Source organism: Ostrea edulis, chromosome 10, assembly GCF_947568905.1.
Source record: "Ostrea edulis chromosome 10, xbOstEdul1.1, whole genome shotgun sequence".
Taxonomy (NCBI): Eukaryota; Metazoa; Mollusca; class Bivalvia; order Ostreida; family Ostreidae; genus Ostrea; species Ostrea edulis.
In genome coordinates, this window is record NC_079173.1 from 28,871,302 (window position 1) to 28,891,589 (window position 20,288).

The 20,288-nt window shown below is 35.8% G+C and overlaps 2 protein-coding genes across 2 annotated transcripts in view; both read left to right on the forward strand.

Annotated features, from left to right (window-relative positions):
• Window positions 1–1,808: 1,808 nt before the first annotated feature.
• On the forward strand, window positions 1,809–7,525 carry LOC125654611 (tripartite motif-containing protein 3-like). Its single transcript, XM_056150910.1, has 5 exons — window positions 1,809–3,683; window positions 5,921–6,002; window positions 6,318–6,366; window positions 6,469–6,758; window positions 7,329–7,525. The coding sequence occupies exons 1-5, from the start codon at window positions 1,809–1,811 to the stop codon at window positions 7,523–7,525; spliced, it is 2,493 nt and encodes an 830-aa protein (XP_056006885.1).
• An 8,553-nt stretch (window positions 7,526–16,078) lies between these two features.
• The window catches only part of LOC125676027 (uncharacterized), a 9,287-nt gene continuing 5,077 nt past the window's right edge, over window positions 16,079–20,288 (forward strand). Inside the window, exon 1 of the mRNA XM_056152407.1 lies at window positions 16,079–16,504. Within this exon, the coding sequence (XP_056008382.1) occupies window positions 16,502–16,504 (3 nt within the window). The 5' untranslated portion in view covers window positions 16,079–16,501. The remainder of the gene's footprint in view (window positions 16,505–20,288) is intronic.

A 20,288-nucleotide genomic window follows, 5' to 3' on the forward strand; every position in this document is an offset into this window, starting at 1 on the left:
TTTATTTCAGGATTTCGATCCCATATGTAAATTATTCACCCGTGGTATTTGACCACGCCCACTTTATCTTTTAGCCAATAACTTTAATGACAGTTTCTATTGTATAATTTGCTATATAAAGCCATGCAGCTTACTATTCGTCGAAGCGAGACAGCTGGCCTTGCTAGCTACTCTTCTCCTTCCATTATTCCTATTTTGGAATTACGTTTTCATCTACTTTGCCCCGTTTTACTTACTAAATTATTATATTACCTTTGGGTTGGGAGATTTCTTGATAGCTTATAGTCAAAGTTCTAGGCTTTAGGAGTGTGTATTTGTCACATGCATACTGGTAATAAATTCGTAAAGTGTTATTTATCTTATTTTCATTTCTATTTGAATTTATTTTCAAGTTTAAAATCATAGTGTAGTTGGGTCGTTTCGAAGTCGCCACTATCAAAATAAAATAAAACAAACACAACGCGAAGTACAGACTATACGAACGCCAGACCTGCTAAACAAATATAAGGACCCCGATGGAAATAAGCTAATTTAAGCTTTTATGGGTTCTCGTTAGGTTATTATATCATCAATCATATGTCATGTTATTCATAAAGTTACTTATTCTTTAACTGTTTCTATAACTGCATAATGCTATAGATTATGCCTGGTTTCAATTTGTTATTTAAAATCTATAATCATGAAATTCTGTGATATTTTATACCTGTCAGTGAATAAAATGAAATGAAATAACCTAGAGGAAACCCAAGAGTCCAAGCAGACAACTGCCTTGCCCTCTCACATACAACACTACCGCTCACAGCGATCAAACTCGGGTCATAGTGGTGAAAAGTGAGAGTGCTACTAAAACACCCACAATATAATTAAAATTAGACTTCATAGATCCGCGCCATATACTCTGCACAGAGTATACAGAGCAGATACTGGAAAAGCTCGGCGATTGTTTACATTGTAGACCTTTACAAATAAAACTACCGACTCCTGTTATCTTCATATACCCCCCCCCCCTTAATTTCATAAAAAGATTATATTTAATCGACAAAAAAAACAAAACAATTATCACGTTAACGGCTTGTAAATAACATTCCATTAAGGTGTTTGTGCTGTGTAAGGGTGTACTACATGTAGTTGTCGGTAGAAAGGATTTAGACTGAGTGTTTTTCAATTTTTCCAAGGAAGATATGAGAAAAAAGACGTTTGCCCTACTATTAATTTTGTACTCTTTATAGGAATTATTAATTTGGTCACTCTTCGTTATCTTCACCTTACATGAACATATGGCAATATTGTTAAAGTTACTGATCATTTTTCGAAAATTTCCGATCGCAGCAAATCATTTTGTATGTCTATACCCTTTAATGCAAAACCCGGTTTTTCAATGTTTAGCTTCCCTTCCATTAATTTTAATTTGGTAATTATCTAACCGATACCTTTAATCCATTTTGAAAATGTTCTAAATTCGATTCATATCAAAACTCCTACAAATTGCAATAAGGAACACGTATTATGATACATCCATAGAATGAATTCGAAGTTTTCAAACTTTAAGGCTTTTATGCGACCTATTTTTTTTAAATTGACCTCCCTGAAGCTCAAGATACTGCACTGTATTTGACACTTTACATAAATAAATTAATCAGTAAACATTTTGTAACAGTAGTAAATCTAATCCAATTCATGTTGATTATTAATGTTCGTTATATTGTCGATCGGGTTTGTTATTCGCAGTTAACCCGGTTGCCACGGCGAGGTGAAAATTTAGGTACATGTACTTTCGTTTTAGTTTCATCGAATACACATGTATAGACATGGCCACAGCGAGTAAACGCGAGGAAGAGAACTTAGAATTAAAAGTGTGCTGTATTTGTTTGGAACATTACAAGACTCCGAGATGTTTACCGTGTTCACACTCGTTTTGTGAAGCCTGTTTATCAGGTCATATCCAGTCGTCATGTTCTGATTTTAATCCTCCATTAGGATTTCCATGTCCCCTCTGTCAAGTTTTTGTGCCGGCACCCGGGAGGTTTGCTCAGTATTCGTTTAACGACTGGGCCAAGATCTTCCCAGAGAATAAATTCCTCGCTTCCATCGCTGTGAATGATGCCAGTTTGACGTCCATTCCTTGTCATCCTTGTAAAGAAGATGGAGAAGATGCGCGGGGAACTAGCTGGTGCGTGGAGTGTTCCGATGTTCTTTGTGATGAATGTGCTAAGTATCACCGGAGAGCCCGTCCCTGTCGTCATCACGAAGTAGTCTCACTCACTAATATATCCCAGACGCTCTCACAGAATTACCCAGGACTAGAGAACTGCGAGACCCACGAGGGTCGAAAAATTGAGGCGCTTTGTGAAAATCACCTCGCTCCCTGTTGTGCTCTTTGTGTTATTAAAGAACATGGCGGTTGTTCCAGCCTTTGTCAGATAGAGGAAGCTGCCGAGAAACTCCTAGGAACCGATAATGTCAAGAATTTACAAGACGATGTAAAGGAGTTATGTACAGATGTAGAGGGAATAATAAAAAGAAACAAAGTTAACATAGATAAGATTGATGATGTATCTGACAGATTCACGAAAGAAATTTCAGACGCAACAGCGGCAATCATTCAAGCTGTTAAGAATTTAGAAGAAACACATTTGGATGAACTTGCAAAATCGTGCAAAGAATCAAAATCCAAACTTGAAAAATCAATTAAATGTCTTGAACAGAGGCTACAATACCTTCATTATTGGGGGAAAATATTACAGAGGAATTTTTCAACTGACATAAACCCGAAAATCTGTTCAGTTTTAACCTACAGTAAAACGAAACATATTTATGAAAATTTGAGAAGATTGGAATACACACAACTAAAAATATCTGTAAAAACTGAATTACACGACGACGTACGGAAGCTAATTGATTTACCGTCCTTAGCAGCAATCACCACGACTGAATATCAAAACCCTGTTATGCTATATAGTGTGATCAAATTAAAGAATGCTGAAGTAAAACAAGTTTCTAATTTCAAGGTTTATGGTACCGACTTCTACGGTGGAGTTTTCCTACAGAATGACCAATTATTGCTGGCGGATTATTCAAGGGAGAAATGTATACTATACAGCATAGATGGTGTTATTCTGCACAGTATATCTACGGGTGGAAGTCCGTGGGGTGTGTGTGCCATTGGAGAAAATGATGTTCTTGTTGGACTCCCCGATGACAGAAAAATATTAAGACTATCTCATTCACTTCAAAACTTACAAACCGTACAAGTTGATAGTAAATGTTATGGAATATCGACATTTGGAAATACGATTGCCATAGGAAATCGTGATTCTGTTGAAATATTTGACAGTAGATTCCAGAAGGTCAGATATTCAAATAATTTATCTCATACTGATGATGTAGCAGTCGATGATGAGGAAAATGTCATCTATTCTAGTCATGACGAGTCTACAGTCAGAAAAGTGGACAGAAAGGGAAACATCTTATTCACTTACAGTCATGAAGAATTAAAAAAGCCTTTTGGACTAACAGTAGACAGGGTTGGGAATATATACGTAAATGGATTTAAAAGCAACAATGTTCACATACTGTCTAGGAGTGGTGAGGTTGTGAGAATTCTGAACGGAGTGGTGACAAGTCCGATGTGTATTAACATCCAGGAGGAAGGGAACAGATTCTTTGTCATTGAGATAGGAGGGGTAGTGAAAATATTTGAATTCCATGAAAAAATACAATGAATGGTTAAAGCTGACATGAATTGATAAATATGGTAGAATTCTATGTGTCCGCCATATTTTTCTGCTTATCCACCATTTTAGATGAATATTCTATTGTTATATGTATCAGGGTTTGCATGGTACATGTATATTAGAGGATAAGTTTTGCTACGCTTGACTTCACATCAGTGTTTCCGATTTACCTGTGCGGGTAACTTCGACAGGTAACACGTACATCTCCGATACCAAGGTATAGGGCATCAAAAAGAAATGAAACCATGATTTAGAACACCATGCAGTACTCAAAATTACAATAAAAATATCGTATAGTAGTAAATCATTCTAAATGCTTGGGATACATAAATTTAGAATGGCTTTTCTTTACGTGAATGTACGTACAGTTGCAGTAAACATGTCGAAATTATACAAAAACGCGGAGAAATATTTTATCTATTATCTTTTGATAGAATGGAATAAGGAAAGAGCATAAAATTCATACCATTTACACTCACTTCAAGCAACATGCAAATACGTAAATACTACTGTAACTTATGCACATGATATGTACATGTATGCTCGCCATGAAAAAAGATCGAATGCAGACTACTATTTACCTGCATCCACTCCTAATATCTGTAAAGGACCGCAGATGTACGTGTACACTTGTCGAAAATACTCGAAGTAGAAGTAAAAATCCCTTTATTTGCATAATCCAAGAAACAAAACGATAAACTCCATTTGTATTCCACAGTAAACACGGTATCACGTATGTAGACTGTGACACACTTAGTCCGTGCCGATCAGCTATCTTCATTCAGACAAAGTATCAGAGTAGAATATTTACCCTGAATTGTGCATGAATCATTATACCGTATGGTTTACTGGCCAGAGTGTTAAATTTGTAAATGGGGAAATCGTTTAGGTACATAAATTGCGCATGATCAGATAATTTGCATATACCACACTCTACGAGTGTATGGGATTGGAGAGAGAGATTCAAACGATGCTAAACGTTGGCTAATATGTTGTTTACTTCTCACTTACTTTTCAATAGAGAATTCTTGTTTTGTCTTTATTTAGGGGTGAGAGGTCCACTCTGAACTTGACTACTGTAATGTATATTTAGATTATGGAATAGAAACATATTTATTGCACGTTAATAAATCTAACCTGTTACATCGAACACGTGCTTGCTATTTATAGTTTGTGAAGGGAATCAGGCGTGTCATACCAATAAAACTGGTGATGTAGAGAATGATTAGCAGGTTCTGTTTTTAGTCATTCATTGATATTGTGTTGTAATGGATGATTATCATACTGGTATATAATGTATATGATAAACATATGACAAAGGGGATGATTTCAGCTTCTCCATCGTCAACTTCCCATATTTTTGTAGCAATCTTCCATTATCACCTGTATATGGTGTTTATATCTCTCAACTGATTCGATACGCAAGAGCTTGTTCTACGTGTAGTCAGTTTTTAAATCGAGGCAAACTACTGACAAACAAGTTGATAGTACAGGGGTTTCAACAGTCTCGATTGAAGTCAGCATTTCGCAAATTCTATGGTCGTTATTACGATCTAGATTGTCAATACAACCTATCATTTGGGTCAAATGCTGCCGTTCCTGGCACACTGATTTTGACTACGGATAACTTCGTTTACCTGATCAGGATATAGGGCTCACTATTTATAAAATTTGAGAAGATTGGACTACACACAACTAAAAACATCTGTACACACTGAATTACATGACGACGAACGGAAGCTCATTAATTTACATTGTTTAGCAGCAATCACCATTGCTGAACATCAAACCCCCAATATTCCGTATAGTATGATGAAATTGAAGAATGCTGAATTAAAACAAGTTTCTGAATTCAAGGTTGATGGTGCTAATTTGAGAGGTGGGGTTTTCCTTCAGAATTATCAATTATTACTGGCGGATTATTCAAGGGAGAAATGTATACTATACAGCATAGATGGTTATTCTGCACAGTATATGGTGGAAGTCCGGGGGTGTGTGTGCCATTGGAGAAAATGATGTTCTTGTTGGACTCCCTGATGACAGAAAAATATTAAAAACTATCTCATTCCCTTAAAAACTTACAAACCATACAAGTTGAATGTAGATGTAAAGGAATATCGAAATTTGGAAATACAATTGCCATAGGAACTGGTAATTCTGTTGAAATATTAGACAGTAATTTTCAGAGGGTCAGATGTTTAAATGATTTACTCGCTACTGATGATGTAGCAGTCGATGATGAGGAAAGCGTCATTTACTCTAGTCACGGTAAGTCGACAGTCAGAAAAGTGGACAGAAAGGGAGACATCTTATTCACTTACAGTCATGAAGAATTAAAAAAGCGATATGGATTAACAGTAAACAGGGTTGGGAATATATACGTAAATGGAAATGCAAGCAACAATGTCCACATACTGTCTAGGAGTGGTGAGGTTGTGAAAATTCTGAACGGAGTGGTGACACGGGTGCTCGGATTCTGTGGTCTCATCCGAAGGAGTTATGAGATTGATCACTGTTCGTTTATCTTCACTTTTCATATTTATCTTCACCTCTCATAGTGATGAACATAATTTTGTGTTGTAGACAGAGACCTCCTGATAATGGGCTATGTACTGTACTTTACCAGTACGCGGTAAGTTCACGAAATCTATTGGTACATCTTGTTCCTCATCCACAACCCAGATGTAGTTGTACGCATGCGCAAAGAAATACAGGAACATGTTGGGGTGAACAGATCCGTGACTATGGCGGACCAAGTGAAGTTTCCTTACTGCCGAGCCGTGATGTATGAAGTTCTGCGTGTCTCTGATAACGTCGTCATCCCTCCTGTACACACATTTTCAGAGGACATCGAGGTCAAAGGTTTCACGCTGCCAACAGATGCTTGGTTGATGCCGGTATTAAGCACCGTCCACCTGGACCCGGCTATTTTTCCCGAACCAGAGAAATTTAAACCAGAGCGATTTCTGAACGAGAATGGGGAACTGACTGGTTATGAAAAGGTGGACGCTACATTTTCGCTAGGTATGTGTGGTATAAAGAATCATCAATGATAAAAAAAAAATTGCCTCTTTCTCACATTTATCATTTATACACGAAACGGTGTATACTGAGTCTGGTAAACTACAATATTACTCTCTCTCATCCTCGACAAAGGAACTTTACAATGTAGATGTAAAACTTATACGGTTCCAATTTTGATGCACCAGATGCGCATTTCGACAAATAATGTCTCTTCAGTGATGCTCAAGCCGAAATACTGGAAATCCGAAATAAGACTGGAATCAGATTCGTCTAAGGATCAGAGCTATGCATGAGGGAGATAATCCTTAATTTTGAAATGAATTTCTAAATTTTAGAAGTCAAACGATACTTTTAATTTGAAAGCAAAAATTAAAGGAGAATGGAGAAAAAGATATGGAGAGAAAGAGAGAGAAATAACGCATGTGTTTAGGAGTGTGGATATTTTCATAGGGTCACTCAGTAAAAATTTTAAAACACAGAGACATGTGGTGGTCTTGCTTCTGTTAGTTACATGTGGTGGTCTTGCTTCTGTTACGTAGTAATTAATTTGCTCACATGTTTTCATTTTAGGCCCGCGAGATTGTTTAGCCAAGAACCTGGGTAAAATGGAAATATTTCTTTTCCTTACAACACTGGTACAGAACTATGATATTGAAAACGAGGCCGGGAAACCCTTACCCTCTCTGGGTGGGATGTCAAGAGGATTTCGTAGAGCCATTCCCTACGAAGTTTGTTTGAAAAAGAGAAACTTAATCAACGGGCGATAAAAGCCATAAATTATGCATTTCATGTATTTTCTGGGTTTTTTTTTTTTTATTATGACATGCTTTTTATTTTATTCAAACGCACAATGAATCATGAATTGGTGCGTCTGAAGCAACGTGTCTCCGGATTTCATTTGAAGATGTCATTTTCTTCTACAATAGTTTGGATTATCTATACTATTCATTGGTCTAATTTCTTTCTAATTGATTTTGTGGAGCTAAATTCTACTTTGTTTTGAAAGAAACATGTTTATGCAATCTTCTGAGGTATAAATGATGACTATCTTAAGACTTGACGTCATGAAAATACAACTTTTTCCCGAGTTTTTGAAATTGTGATCGAAAGTGCATATCTTATGGACGTCAGTACTTATTATGTTCCAGATGTTAAACTTTAGATGACACCAATGGGAATGGGGAATTTCTATCATGAACTCGGATAAAGACAATATTCTTGGAGAGTACATAATTATATAGAAATACATATGGTCAGTTTTTAAATCGAGGCAGGCTACTGACAAACAAGTTGATGGTGCAGGGGTTTCAACAGTCTCCTTTAAAATCAGCATTTCGCAAATACTATGGTCGTTATAACGATCTAATTTGCCAATACAACCTTTTATTGGGTCAAATGCTGTCTGGTGTGTTTCATACTAATTGTTAGGCTGATTTTGACTACGGATTACTCCGTTTACCTGATCAAGATATAGTGCTCACGGCGGGTGTGACCGGTCGACAGGAGATGCTTACCCCTCCTAGGCACCTGATCCCTCGTCTGGTGTGTCCAGGGATCCATGTTTGTCCAACTCTCTATTGTGTATTGCTTATAGGAGTTATTAGATTGATTATCTCAAGCTTTCATCCTAATATTGAATGAAACTTCTCCATCAGTAAATGTTGTGGGGGTCATCTACGGTTTTCACATTCTCTAAACTGATTGTGATCTATCAAAAATCAACATTTCACATTTTGCTGATTTTATTGCAAGAGAACTCATACTGCGATACAAGAGGTATCATCAACCTAAATGTGAGAGAAACCTGATGACAAGAAACTGTTTTATTTGTAGTCTATTTCCGAAACATTATCATATCAATGGTAATCTTAACGGGCATTTGTATTATTCATGCATGCCCATCAAGATGAGAATAGCATTTTCGCAAATCGTCACATCCACTGAAACTGTTAGTTTCTCTATCTTACTTTGTTCTATGCTTTTTTAATAGGGACAATGCCGTAGCTTTTCACGCAGATTTACGTCACCTTGGAGGTTCTGTGACAATTTAAATTGACAATTTCAATACTGTTATATTCATATTAGAGACAGGTTTAATGAAAGGTGAAAATAACGAACAGTGATCAATTTCATAACTCCTTTAAGGAATACAAAATAGAGAGTTGGGCAAACACGGACCCCTGGATATACTAGAGATGGGATCGGGTGCCTAGGAGTAAGCATCCCCTTTTGATCGGTCACACCTGCCGTGAGCCCTACCGGGTGTCACGGTTCGACAGGGGAAGCTTACTCCTCCTAGGCACCTGACCTCATCTCTGGATTATCCAGAGGTCCATGTTTACCCAACTCTCTATTTTATATTCCTTAGGCTTTTAGGTACCACTAATTACCCAAATCAGGATGAAAGGACCCATAATGATATAGAGACTCAAATACTAATTGTTATCAATAATAAAGATACAAATGTCTTGTTATGTCTATTTTTCCAAACCAAATTAACACAGATGATTGAAGATTTATAATAATGATGCTGATTTGGGTAGTAATGACACCGGTCAGAATGGCTGTGATAAGTGAAAGTGCTAACGATTTAACAATTTTCAGTCACTTGGAGCTGTTACGGACTTCATTTTATTAACTGGGGTACCGTAAGAAATTCAACTTGGAAATTATATCTAATGCTGCAAATTCTATGTAAGATCTTGTTGCAATGCTCAACATTCTGTTTAGTGGTATATTGCCAGAGTCCAGCTGAATTTCGATCAAAATATAGTAGGCATTTTTTCCGAATTCATTTCTGCATATATTGGGAAGTATACGGAATTTCGGGATGAACTTTGGTAGTAATGTAGATTGATTATGTATAAATATATGAGAATACAGAGAAGAAATATATACTATTTGGTTTATTATTTTTACATCGACGAACTTGGGTACCCTATATTTAGAGTTTTATACCTTTACTCTTGAATAGTAAATTCAAATCCCAGCGATATAATTGCAGATTCCGAATTCGTACGCCGGCGTAGGTGGGATCTACCTTGTTTATGATGAATTTGTCCCACATTAGATTTATCATACAGCTCTAAATTGGTCTAACATAATTATGTCTGCCACTGAGATGAGAAAGAGGTCCCTATCTAAAGTCCATGCAGATTATCCCCAGAGTGTTTCTCCAGAAATTAGGGGCCGGAGTAAATCTCCTCTAGACGAAATTGGAAAGCATCTTTCTGAACTCATGATCAAGCGTACTGAGCCATAATTGTTGCAGTGCTTGTTTTAGATTTATCTAAATTAATCCAAGATAAATGACTTGTTTCCAGACTTCCAGACATTTGTCTTGGACTGATTTACAATAACGACAAAATGCTCCACACTGTGCATGGTATTTGGCGGTGATATTTCCTCTATTGCTCATCATTTTTACCCCAATTTTCCTTAATTTACTGTATAACTAAAACGCGAAATTGCGTAACGTAAAATTTAACGACACCCTCATCAAATTACACGAATTGAGTGAATGATTTCTCTCATTTTCCGATATACGAATAACGAAGTGTTCTGAAATGTGATTTGATGTCGTATTGGTATTTTATACGATCGACCCATCTAACATACCTAAACTAAAGACTCTAGATCTGTGACTGAGTGTAGACTTTCACTTGGGTTCTATAAGAAGTATACATACTAGGCTAGACTTTCACTCGGTCCTATAAGAAGTATACATACTAGGCTAGACTTTCACTCGGTCCTGTAAGAGGTATAAATACTAGGCTAGACTTTAACTCGGTCCTAACGAAGTATAAATACTAGGATAGACTTTCACTCGGTCCTATAACAAGTATACATACTAGCGTCTAGATTTTCACTCGGTCTTAAAAGAAGTATACATACTAGCGTTTAGATTTTCACTCGCTCCTATAAGAAGTATACATACTAGGCTAGACTTTCACTCGGTCCTATAAGAAGTATAAATACTAGGCTAGACTTTCACTCGGTCCTATAAGAAGTATACACACTAACGTCTAGACTTTCACTCGGTCCTTAATAAATATAATTACTTGGCTAGACTTTCATTCTTTTCTTTATTGAAAATGAAAAATCACTGACTGATGGGGTCCTTGTGTAGTTTTTTATTTACATATCTACATTTGTAAACGGTGATAGAAAATGGTTGTCTCTGTAATGTCAACATTCCAACCATGAATTGTTATCATTTTATTGAAAATATCTATCAGAACAATCGTAACTACACGGCTATTTCTGTAACCGCAAATGAACTTCTTACCGGTTACGGAAAAGGACGAGCGCGTGATCCGATTGCTATCAGAAGTGCTGTAAGAATGAAAAATGTCAAAGACGTATCGGAAGAATAATAAAATGTGTAAGACATACTGTTGATACTTGAAAATTACCTCTTAAATTACATGGTGAGCATTCGATATATCCTCTTGCATTTCGATACACTGCAACTCTTTGATGAATCCGGATCGGTCGATATCGTTTCAGATATAATTCAACTTCGGTGATTGGTAGAGCAAATTTTGAACATTTGAGTAACAAGTTGTAAACAATAGACGTCTCACTTTTCGGCGGATAAGGTTTATTGGAGATTTACTTCTCGTGGAACATGGAAAAGGACTAGGTAGTTGCAAGACAATATATGGTAGGTGAAGCCAATTTTCAAACGTTTATAAAACTATTTTTGCAGCATACGAGTACATGTATATACTAATGGACAGTCAGGATCTTAGTTCGATTTATTAATTGTATATTGTTTAACGTCCCTCTTGAGAATGTTTTACTCATATAGAGATGTCACCATTACCAGTGAAGGGCTCCAATATTTAGGCCTATACTCGGTGCTTACGCCGTTTGAGCAGAAGGGTTCTTTAACGTGCCATACCTGTTGTGTCACGGGCTCTCGGTTTTTGCTGTCTCATCCGATCGAAGGACCGCCCCATTTAGTTGCCTCTTACGACAAGGAAGGGGTATTGAGTACCTATTCTAACGCGGACACTCACTGGATGATCTTAGTTTCAAGTTCTTCTATAGCTCTATAGTCTTTATTGACATTATCCATGAGCCGAGCACCTATAGAAATTCCACAGAGGGGACAAGCTTCGTAGTCTAGGACGAATCTTTGCCAAGTCTTAGAGAGCGAATCTAGTCATAGTATTGTGTCCGTATTCCACACAAGTAAATAATAAAGGATTAGTATAATTCTATTCTAGGGTATTGCTAAATTAGAATAGATTTTTTTTCTTTTGAATTCAAATATTGTAGGGGGCGCTTTTTCGCGCTTTGCCCTTTATTGATTGAGTTATGGGTTAAAATATAAAAGCAAGACGTAAGTGAAAACTATAAGAACTCAAGACGTAAACTAAAAGTGCTCAATATGTAAGTGTAAACTAAAATAACTCAGGATGTAAACTAAAAGAACTCAAGATGTAAACTAAACGTGCTCAATATGTAAGTGTAAACTAAAATAACTCAGGTTGTAAACTAAAAGTGCTCAATATGTAAGTGTAAACTAAAATAACTCAGGATGTAAACTAAAAGAACTCAAGATGTAAACTAAAAGAACTCAAGACGTAAACTAAAAGTGCTCAATATGTAAGTGTAAACTTAAATAACTCAGGTTGTAAACTAAAAGAACTCAAGATGTAAACTAAAAGAACTCAAGACGTAAACTAAAAGTGCTCAATATGTAAGTGTAAACTAAAATAACTCAGGATGTAAACTAAAAGAACTCAAGATGTAAACTAAAAGTGCTCAATATGTAAGTGTAAACTAAAAGAACTCAGGATGTAAACTAAAAGAACTCAAGACGTAAACTAAAAGTGCTCAATATGTAAGTGTAAACTAAAATAACTCAGGATGTAAACTAAAAGAACTCAAGATGTAAACTAAAAGTGCTCAATATGTAAGTGTAAACTAAAAGAACTCAGGATGTAAACTAAAAGAACTCAAGATGTAAATTAAAATAACTAAGTCTATAAATGTTAACTTAAAAAAAACCCATGAAGAATGTTCCTAAAAACAATACAAAATATTTTACTTTACCATGCAATGTAAATCATATAACATATATGACGTCATAATCATAAAGTTTTCTTTGACTCTCGAAACGGAATAAAACTTTTATTATTATAGTACCATTTATTTCTACATACAATGTAAGATAAAATGATCAGTAGTGTTGCTACATGGATTTTGTTAGGTTCTTTTCACCCCCTCTTCCGTAGTTTCACAAACTAGTTACCAGCTGTACAACGGATTTAATTAAGAGTTATTCAATCAACCCACAATGTCGAATTTCGTTTAAGGCTTTTACAACATACATCAAAAGTTTTGATATCTTAAAGAAACAAGAGGCCCATGGGCCACATCGCTCAACTGAGTCATCTTGGTCCATATCAGACTTCAAGACTTTCCATATATATTTGCATGTAAAACCGTAGTCCCTATTATAGCCCCAAACCTACCCCTGGAGGCCATGGTTTTTGCAAACGTGAATCTACACTATGTCAGAAAGCTTTCATGTAAATGTGAACTTCTTTGGCCCAATGATTCTTGAGAAAAAGATTTTTAATATTAAAAGATTTTCCCTATATATTTGTATGTAAAACTTTGATCCCCTATTGTGGCCCCATCCTACCTCAGGGGGCCATGATTTTAACAAACCTAAATCTCCACTATATCAGAAAGCTTTCATATAAATCTCAGCTTTTCTGGCTCAGTGGTTCTTGGGAAGAAGATTTTTAAAGAATGTTCCTATATATTTGTATGTAAAACTTTGATCCCCTATTGTGGCCCCATCTGATCCCCGGGGTCATGATTTTAACAATTTAAAATCTGCACTATATCAGGAAGCTTTCATATAAATCTCAGCTTTTCTGGCTCAGTGGTTCTTAGGAAGAAGATTTTAAAAGATTTTTCCAATATATTATATATATAAAACAAAACAAAAAACTTTTACCCCCTATTGTGGCCCCATCCGACCCCCGGGGGGGCATGATTTTAACAATTTAGAATCTGCACTATATCAGAAAGCTTTCATATAAATCTCAGCTTTTCTGGCTCAGTGACTCTTGGGAAGAAGATTTTTCCTATATATTTGTATGTAAAACTTTGATCCCCTATTGTGGCCCCATCCGACTCCCGGGGGGGGGGGGGGGGGGGGCATGATTTTAACAATTTAGAATCTGCACTACATAATAAAGTTTATCTATAAATTTCATCTTTTCTGGCCCAGTGGTTCTTGAGAAGAAGATTTTTAATTACCCTACCCTATTTTTACCTTTTCTTGATTATCTCCCCTTAGAACGTGGCCTGGCCCTTTATTTTAACAATTTAGAATTCCCTTCACCTAAGAATGTTTTATGCCAACTTTGGTTGAAATTGGCCCAGTGGTTTTTGAGAAGAAGTCAAAAATGTTAAAAGTTTACAGACGGACAGACGGACGGACGGACGCTGGAATACGGGTGATCAGAATAGCTCACGTGAGCTTTTAGCTCAGGTGAGCTAAAAATCCTATGTATTTTTGTTGAAATGTTTACTCTACGAAGGTACACCATCAAACTGATAATATCTCAGTATGAGAATTCTGTGCAACGCGTAATCTAATACGCAACTTCCGAGTTGCCCAATAGTTCTTTCCCTTTTGGAACTCTTACGCAAAGTGAGACCCAAAATATATTTTTGTCCACACGCGGTGGGTACAAATGCTTATCGCTGCCTTCATATCATATATTGCGTAAAGGCCAATTATCAGACGTCACATAACCACCCAAACTGCAGGGAAACACAATATTAGTAAGTGTATGATTATTTAATAACAAAGTGGCTCAAACAAAAATCGATATCACCATTTTTCTTTGATTAAGATGTAATCTGTTCAGAAGAGGAAATAAAAAATGATTTTAGATTTAATCTAATTACCTAAATAAATTCAAACAAATATTCTTGATATTGTCAGTTTAATGTATACTAACGGCTGTAAACAGTTGTAAACAAAATTTACACTTTGGTAACTTTTTTCCTTATTTACATAACTGCCTATAATATATGTATACATCTTGTACCCACCCAAGCATTCTACAGAATACTAAACGTACCTCCATCACAGAAGAGCAGCTGCTGATATCTCGGAAGTTGCGTATTGATTATACAGTCACGTGGTAGGGATGATAAAACTTCTTATCACGCCTCAGACAAAATTGTTGAAATCTAATTGGTCAGATCTTGGTCACATGACGCCGTCAAAAAACCGTATCATTCGAGAAAAATCCGTTATTGTCGGGTTCGACTTGCAGCCGTGACAAAATTGGCGAAGCGATAAGTTGTATGATATAGAAAGTGATTAAAGCGTGTATGAAATCAGCAATATTGTGAGTAAATAATGTTTACATGGGTCGCTGTCTACAAACTGTTTGTAGCAACAACCACGCTCGCTAGGTGGCGCGTCATGTTCTATTTTTATTTCTACAGGAAAAGTGGAACGAGGTTCCACCCTATTTTTTACGGGCTAGTATGGATAAACCTAGAGCCTACGAATGATGCGAAGTTGATCGTTCGGATCTAAAATAGCTATATTTAGCGTATCTCACGTAATTAGGCACATTCCAGAAAATCCCTTTGATATTGAAGCGATTAAGCAGAGCGAGTATATGTAAACATTTACTTAACGGTGAAATACGCAACAAAGAGTGACATATTAATACATTTTATGCATGAATAAATTATACTGAGGTCAAACATGGACGATAATTGCCCGTGTTCATATAGTATTTGATTGATTTAGATATCCAGGGAAAGATAACTCCCATTATTAACGTACTCACAACGTACCGGTGGTATATATTAATACAATGTTTATACATTTTTGAATGATGAGTGAATCTTTATTTTCATCAGAATCTTTTCCATCACACTCACAGACCAGGTCCCCATACCCCTACCAGTGTCAATCTGTGACTGATAGCAGTGCGGTATTTAATTTGATATAGTCTAGAGGAAATTCGAAATATGGTAGTGACATTTCTTCCTCACTGAATTAGCTGGATTTTTAGCGTTTAAAGAAAAGTGGGGGTATGGACTGGGGGGTTAAAAATGCTATTTGCGAAATTTTCAACAATATTAATTACAAGGCAAGGCAAAAGGGGTCATAAGCTACAGATGATGCAATTTTCTTAATTAGTGACTTACTTACAGATAAATCAGGGACCTATATACCATAGTTAGTATATAGGTCCCTGGATAAATAAAGTAACTTACAAATATTTTATTTATTTATCTGTCATTTCATTTCATTTTTAGCCGGGCTTATTGCTCAAAGAGCAATTGCCGGCTATAGTCAGCCTGTTCAAGCAGGATGTTGACCGCACAGCCGCCAAATTAAATTTACGTTCTAGGATATAGTGCATAAATTCCCAATCGCTGTTTAAACAACACACATTCAAAATGCACCTAAGAAAATGATGATACGCTTTAAAAACGTCAAGAAATCATTTAAAGATAACGATTTATTTGTGGAAGACAAATCAATTAAACAAAGTTTAATTTATATGACAATATTTTTGACTACTGCGTATGAATATCAAAATGTAAACAAGATAGCGTGGGTTGAAAAGCGAATTGAGTCCTGAGAAGTTTAGCTACATTTATTGCATGTATTGGCCACTGTTGAAGAAAGAAAACCTGTAAACGTAAGAAAAGGAACAAGGAGAAGAGAAGTTAACATGGTAAATATGACTTTTTTTGTATATTACACTCAGATTGAAACAATAAACAAGAACAGATAGGGACAAAAATAGTTCCTCGAATGCGGGCATTGCAGGCAAATTTCACGTAACTTTCAAAGATTTATGTATTTCTATCACAACAACGTAACAATTTAAATATGGGCGTTTCTTTTTTTTCTACATGTATATTGAAGCCTATCGATCAAATGTTAGAATGTAGAATATATCCACGATAACGTGATAATGTTTATGGAAGTTTCGTAATTCAATCCAATACAAGTTTATAATTCAGACTCAGAAATTACTCGCCTTCAACGGTGTTCGTTTTTTTGCAAGAGACTTTGAAAAAAATATTTTTAATAACAACTTCATCTTTTAGTCATGTAAACAGTTGGTCTGTTTGCACGGATTAACGGAGAGCGATTTCTCGGAAATGTACGCATGACAATCTTTGTGTATAGTTTGAAAATTGGGATTTTTATTAAAAAAGGGAAATTTTGAACATTCATAATTTTTTGATAATCTTGGAGAATGAAATGCTTGATTTTTTTATGTTCTTGGAGAATGAAATATTTTGAGAGAAAATGAAATGATTTGTACTTATATACAAAATTATTCCTTCTCCAAGTGTCTAAATACTAAATGAAATGTACAAACACTACTGATAATTCAGTACACTTTGAGACATGTGTTCCTTGGAAAGAAAGAGTAAGTGTGTTTCATGGACAGTTTCCTGTTTTATTTTCTGATGTTTGTATAAATTTACGCATATAATTTATCATGTATATATAAATAATAATATAGACATTTCAAGAATTCAGATATAATGTTTTAGACAGAAAATGGGTTATAAAGTTTTATGCAGTGCTGACTATCATCAAGGGGATGAATTTGTATTTAGTGATATATCTAGGGGTAGACAGTGTGTTGCTAACTGTTTTGTATTTCTTCTGACTGCATTTGAAGAAAATTTCTATTTTCATAGATGGTGTAAAGACACTCTACACAAAATTTTACATGTAGGGGATTATTTATACAGGAAAATAAGGGAGAATGTGTCAGTCAGATCTGATTTTTTGCACCCCCAATCTATTCCTTGTCACATGAAATTTGATAATGTTTTTGTCCATTTTCAATTGAAATCAACAGTAAGTGGATCCATTTCTTCAGATTTTTCAGGCAATTGGCCACTGTTGTCCTTAGAGATTGCATTTGCAACTCTCTGCAATGAAGATGCCTTTAGGCTGATGATATTTATTTGTGTTGGTACAGCAGTTGGAATTGTATTCCATGATTCAAAGTATTATTTCTTTGATCCTCATGCTCGAGATCATAATGGTTTGCCCTCAGAGTCTGGAAAATGTGTTCTTAGTGTCTTTGATAATTTAACGGAGGTTTGTGTTTACCTACGTACATTTGCAACTTCCTTGACATCATTGTCACCTCAAGAAATTCAGTATGATTTACACCATATTGTCTTGAAGAAACCAAAAAGAGTATACTGCAAAACCCATAGTGCAACAAATATTATGTCAATTCCTTATTTGATGAAATGTGTAGATGCAGTAAAGGTCATGAAAAATAAAAAAAGAAAGACATCTGATACTAAACATCAACGCATACTCAAAGGGAAACATCCTAGATTGGCAGTCTCTCAGAAACCCCTGGTCATATTAAATTGACATCAGAAAGCTCATTTCAGCCATTTGCTGGAAATGAAAATACTAGCACAGACACAGGTGCGTCAAATTCACATACATATAGTGAAAGTGAAAATATTCCATCTTCTGCTCCTTTTATCACAGACAGTGGTTTTTCACATTTACATATGTGTAGTGAGAGGGAACATATTCCATCTTCTGTATCATTGGACTTAGAGTCGAATGAAAATTTTCAAGAATCAGTTTTTCAAAATGAATATCACCAGGCAACAAATACAACAGACTCTTTACATGATACTGACAAGATTTATGACACATTTCAATCAAAAATTGCAAATGGTCCAATGTATGTTTGTACTTCTTGCACTCAAACATTTTTTCGCCACTCCGTATGCATGACCCCCTTAGTCAGATTTAAACATCAGCATATGACAAGTGTTTGTTTTTCAAATATTAAGAGTGTAAACGATAATGAGTGGATTTGTAAAACATGCTTACTGGCCATTCAACAAGGTAAAATCCCAGCTTGCTGCGTTGCAAATAATATGAAATTTCCAGCAATTCCTGAGGAGTTGAAATTAACTCATCTAGAGGAAAGACTTATTTCACCAAGACTGGCCTTCATGCAACTTAGAGAACTTCCCAGAGGTGGCCAATTAAATTTGAAAGGTAATGTTGTAAATGTTCCAGCAGATGTTAATACAACTGTAAAACAACTTCCGAGGATGTTGGACAACACAGAAACAATAGCAGTAAAATTGAAACAAAAACTGTCATACAAACACAGCGTCGCATTTGAGAGAATTAGACCAAATAAAGTACTTGAGGCTGCAAAGTGGTTAGTTCAAAATAGTGCCCTGTTCAAAAATGAAGGAATAGAAATAAATAATTCTTGGTTTGAGGCTGCAGACAGGTGCACACAAGGTGAAGATATTGAAGATTGTCTAAGTACAAGAGATGATGTTTCTGAAAGAGAATCACAAAATTTGTCGGAATCAAGCACAAATAAAAAACATGTAGATCACTCCTCAGATGACTGGACTGAAGACGAAAATTTTCATGACCGACCAACAGGTAATACTGACACTGTTTTACAGGCAATGGATTTCAAAGAATACAACCAAATACTGTCCTTAGCACCTGGTGAAAATCAAACACCCCTCGGTCTATTTCAAGATGTACACTCTGAGTATTTGGCATTCCCAACAATTTATTGTGGTCAAGCTAGACCTGACAACTCTTTGAGATCAATCCCAGTACATTACAGTAATATCTGTAAATGGGAGCTGCGCAATGTTGATAGAAGAGCTGCCATGTGTATACCAAATCTTTTCTTCAAATTGAAAAGACTTCAAATTAAACAAATCCGTGACAAAGTGTTATTAGCAGTGAGAAAATGTAAAACACAAGGGAAAAAAATGACTGTGTCTGAAGTGTTGTCACATGATTTTGTTGATAATTTAGTTAAACAAGATGATGGTTTCAGAGTACTGAGGAATTTAAGAGGATCACCACCTTATTGGGAACAGGCAAAAAAAGATGTATTTGCTATGATCAGGCAGCTAGGTACACCAACATGGTTTTTCTCCTTTTCAGCTGCAGAAACAAAGTGGATTCCCTTACTAAAATGCTTGAACAAGTTAGTCAACAAGCAGTCTTTATCTGATGAGGAGGTGAATGAATTGACATGGGAGGAAAAATGCATTTTGATAAAATCTGACCCAGTAACATGTGCACGTTATTTTGAGCATAGGTTCCAAGCATTTCTGATCAATGTCATGAAAAACAAACTAAATCCCATTGGAGAAATAGTTGATTTTTTTTATCGAGTGGAATTTCAGCAGAGAGGATCTCCACATGTGCACATGTTAATTTGGATAAGAGATGCACCTGAGTACAATGTTACAAATCAAGAAGAAGTGGCAAGATTCATTGATAAACATGTCACATGCAAGAGAGATGATGATATATCAAATTTAGTTAATTACCAAACTCATAGACATGCCAGAACCTGTAGGAAGAAAGGGAAAGCTATTTGTAGATTCAATTTCCCTCTTCCTCCAATGCCATATACGGTTGTACTTGACCCTTTACACGATGAAGATGCCAAGATCTTAGGAAAT

Coding starts and splice junctions, on each gene's coding strand:
- LOC125654611 (XM_056150910.1), top strand. CDS start 1,809: ATGGCCACAGCGAGTAAACGCGAGGAAGAGAACTTAGAATTAAAAGTG. Junction 6,367..6,468: donor CTGTACTTTACCAGTACGCG/GTAAGTTCACGA, acceptor TGGGGTGAACAG/ATCCGTGACTATGGCGGACC. Junction 6,759..7,328: donor GGACGCTACATTTTCGCTAG/GTATGTGTGGTA, acceptor TTTTCATTTTAG/GCCCGCGAGATTGTTTAGCC.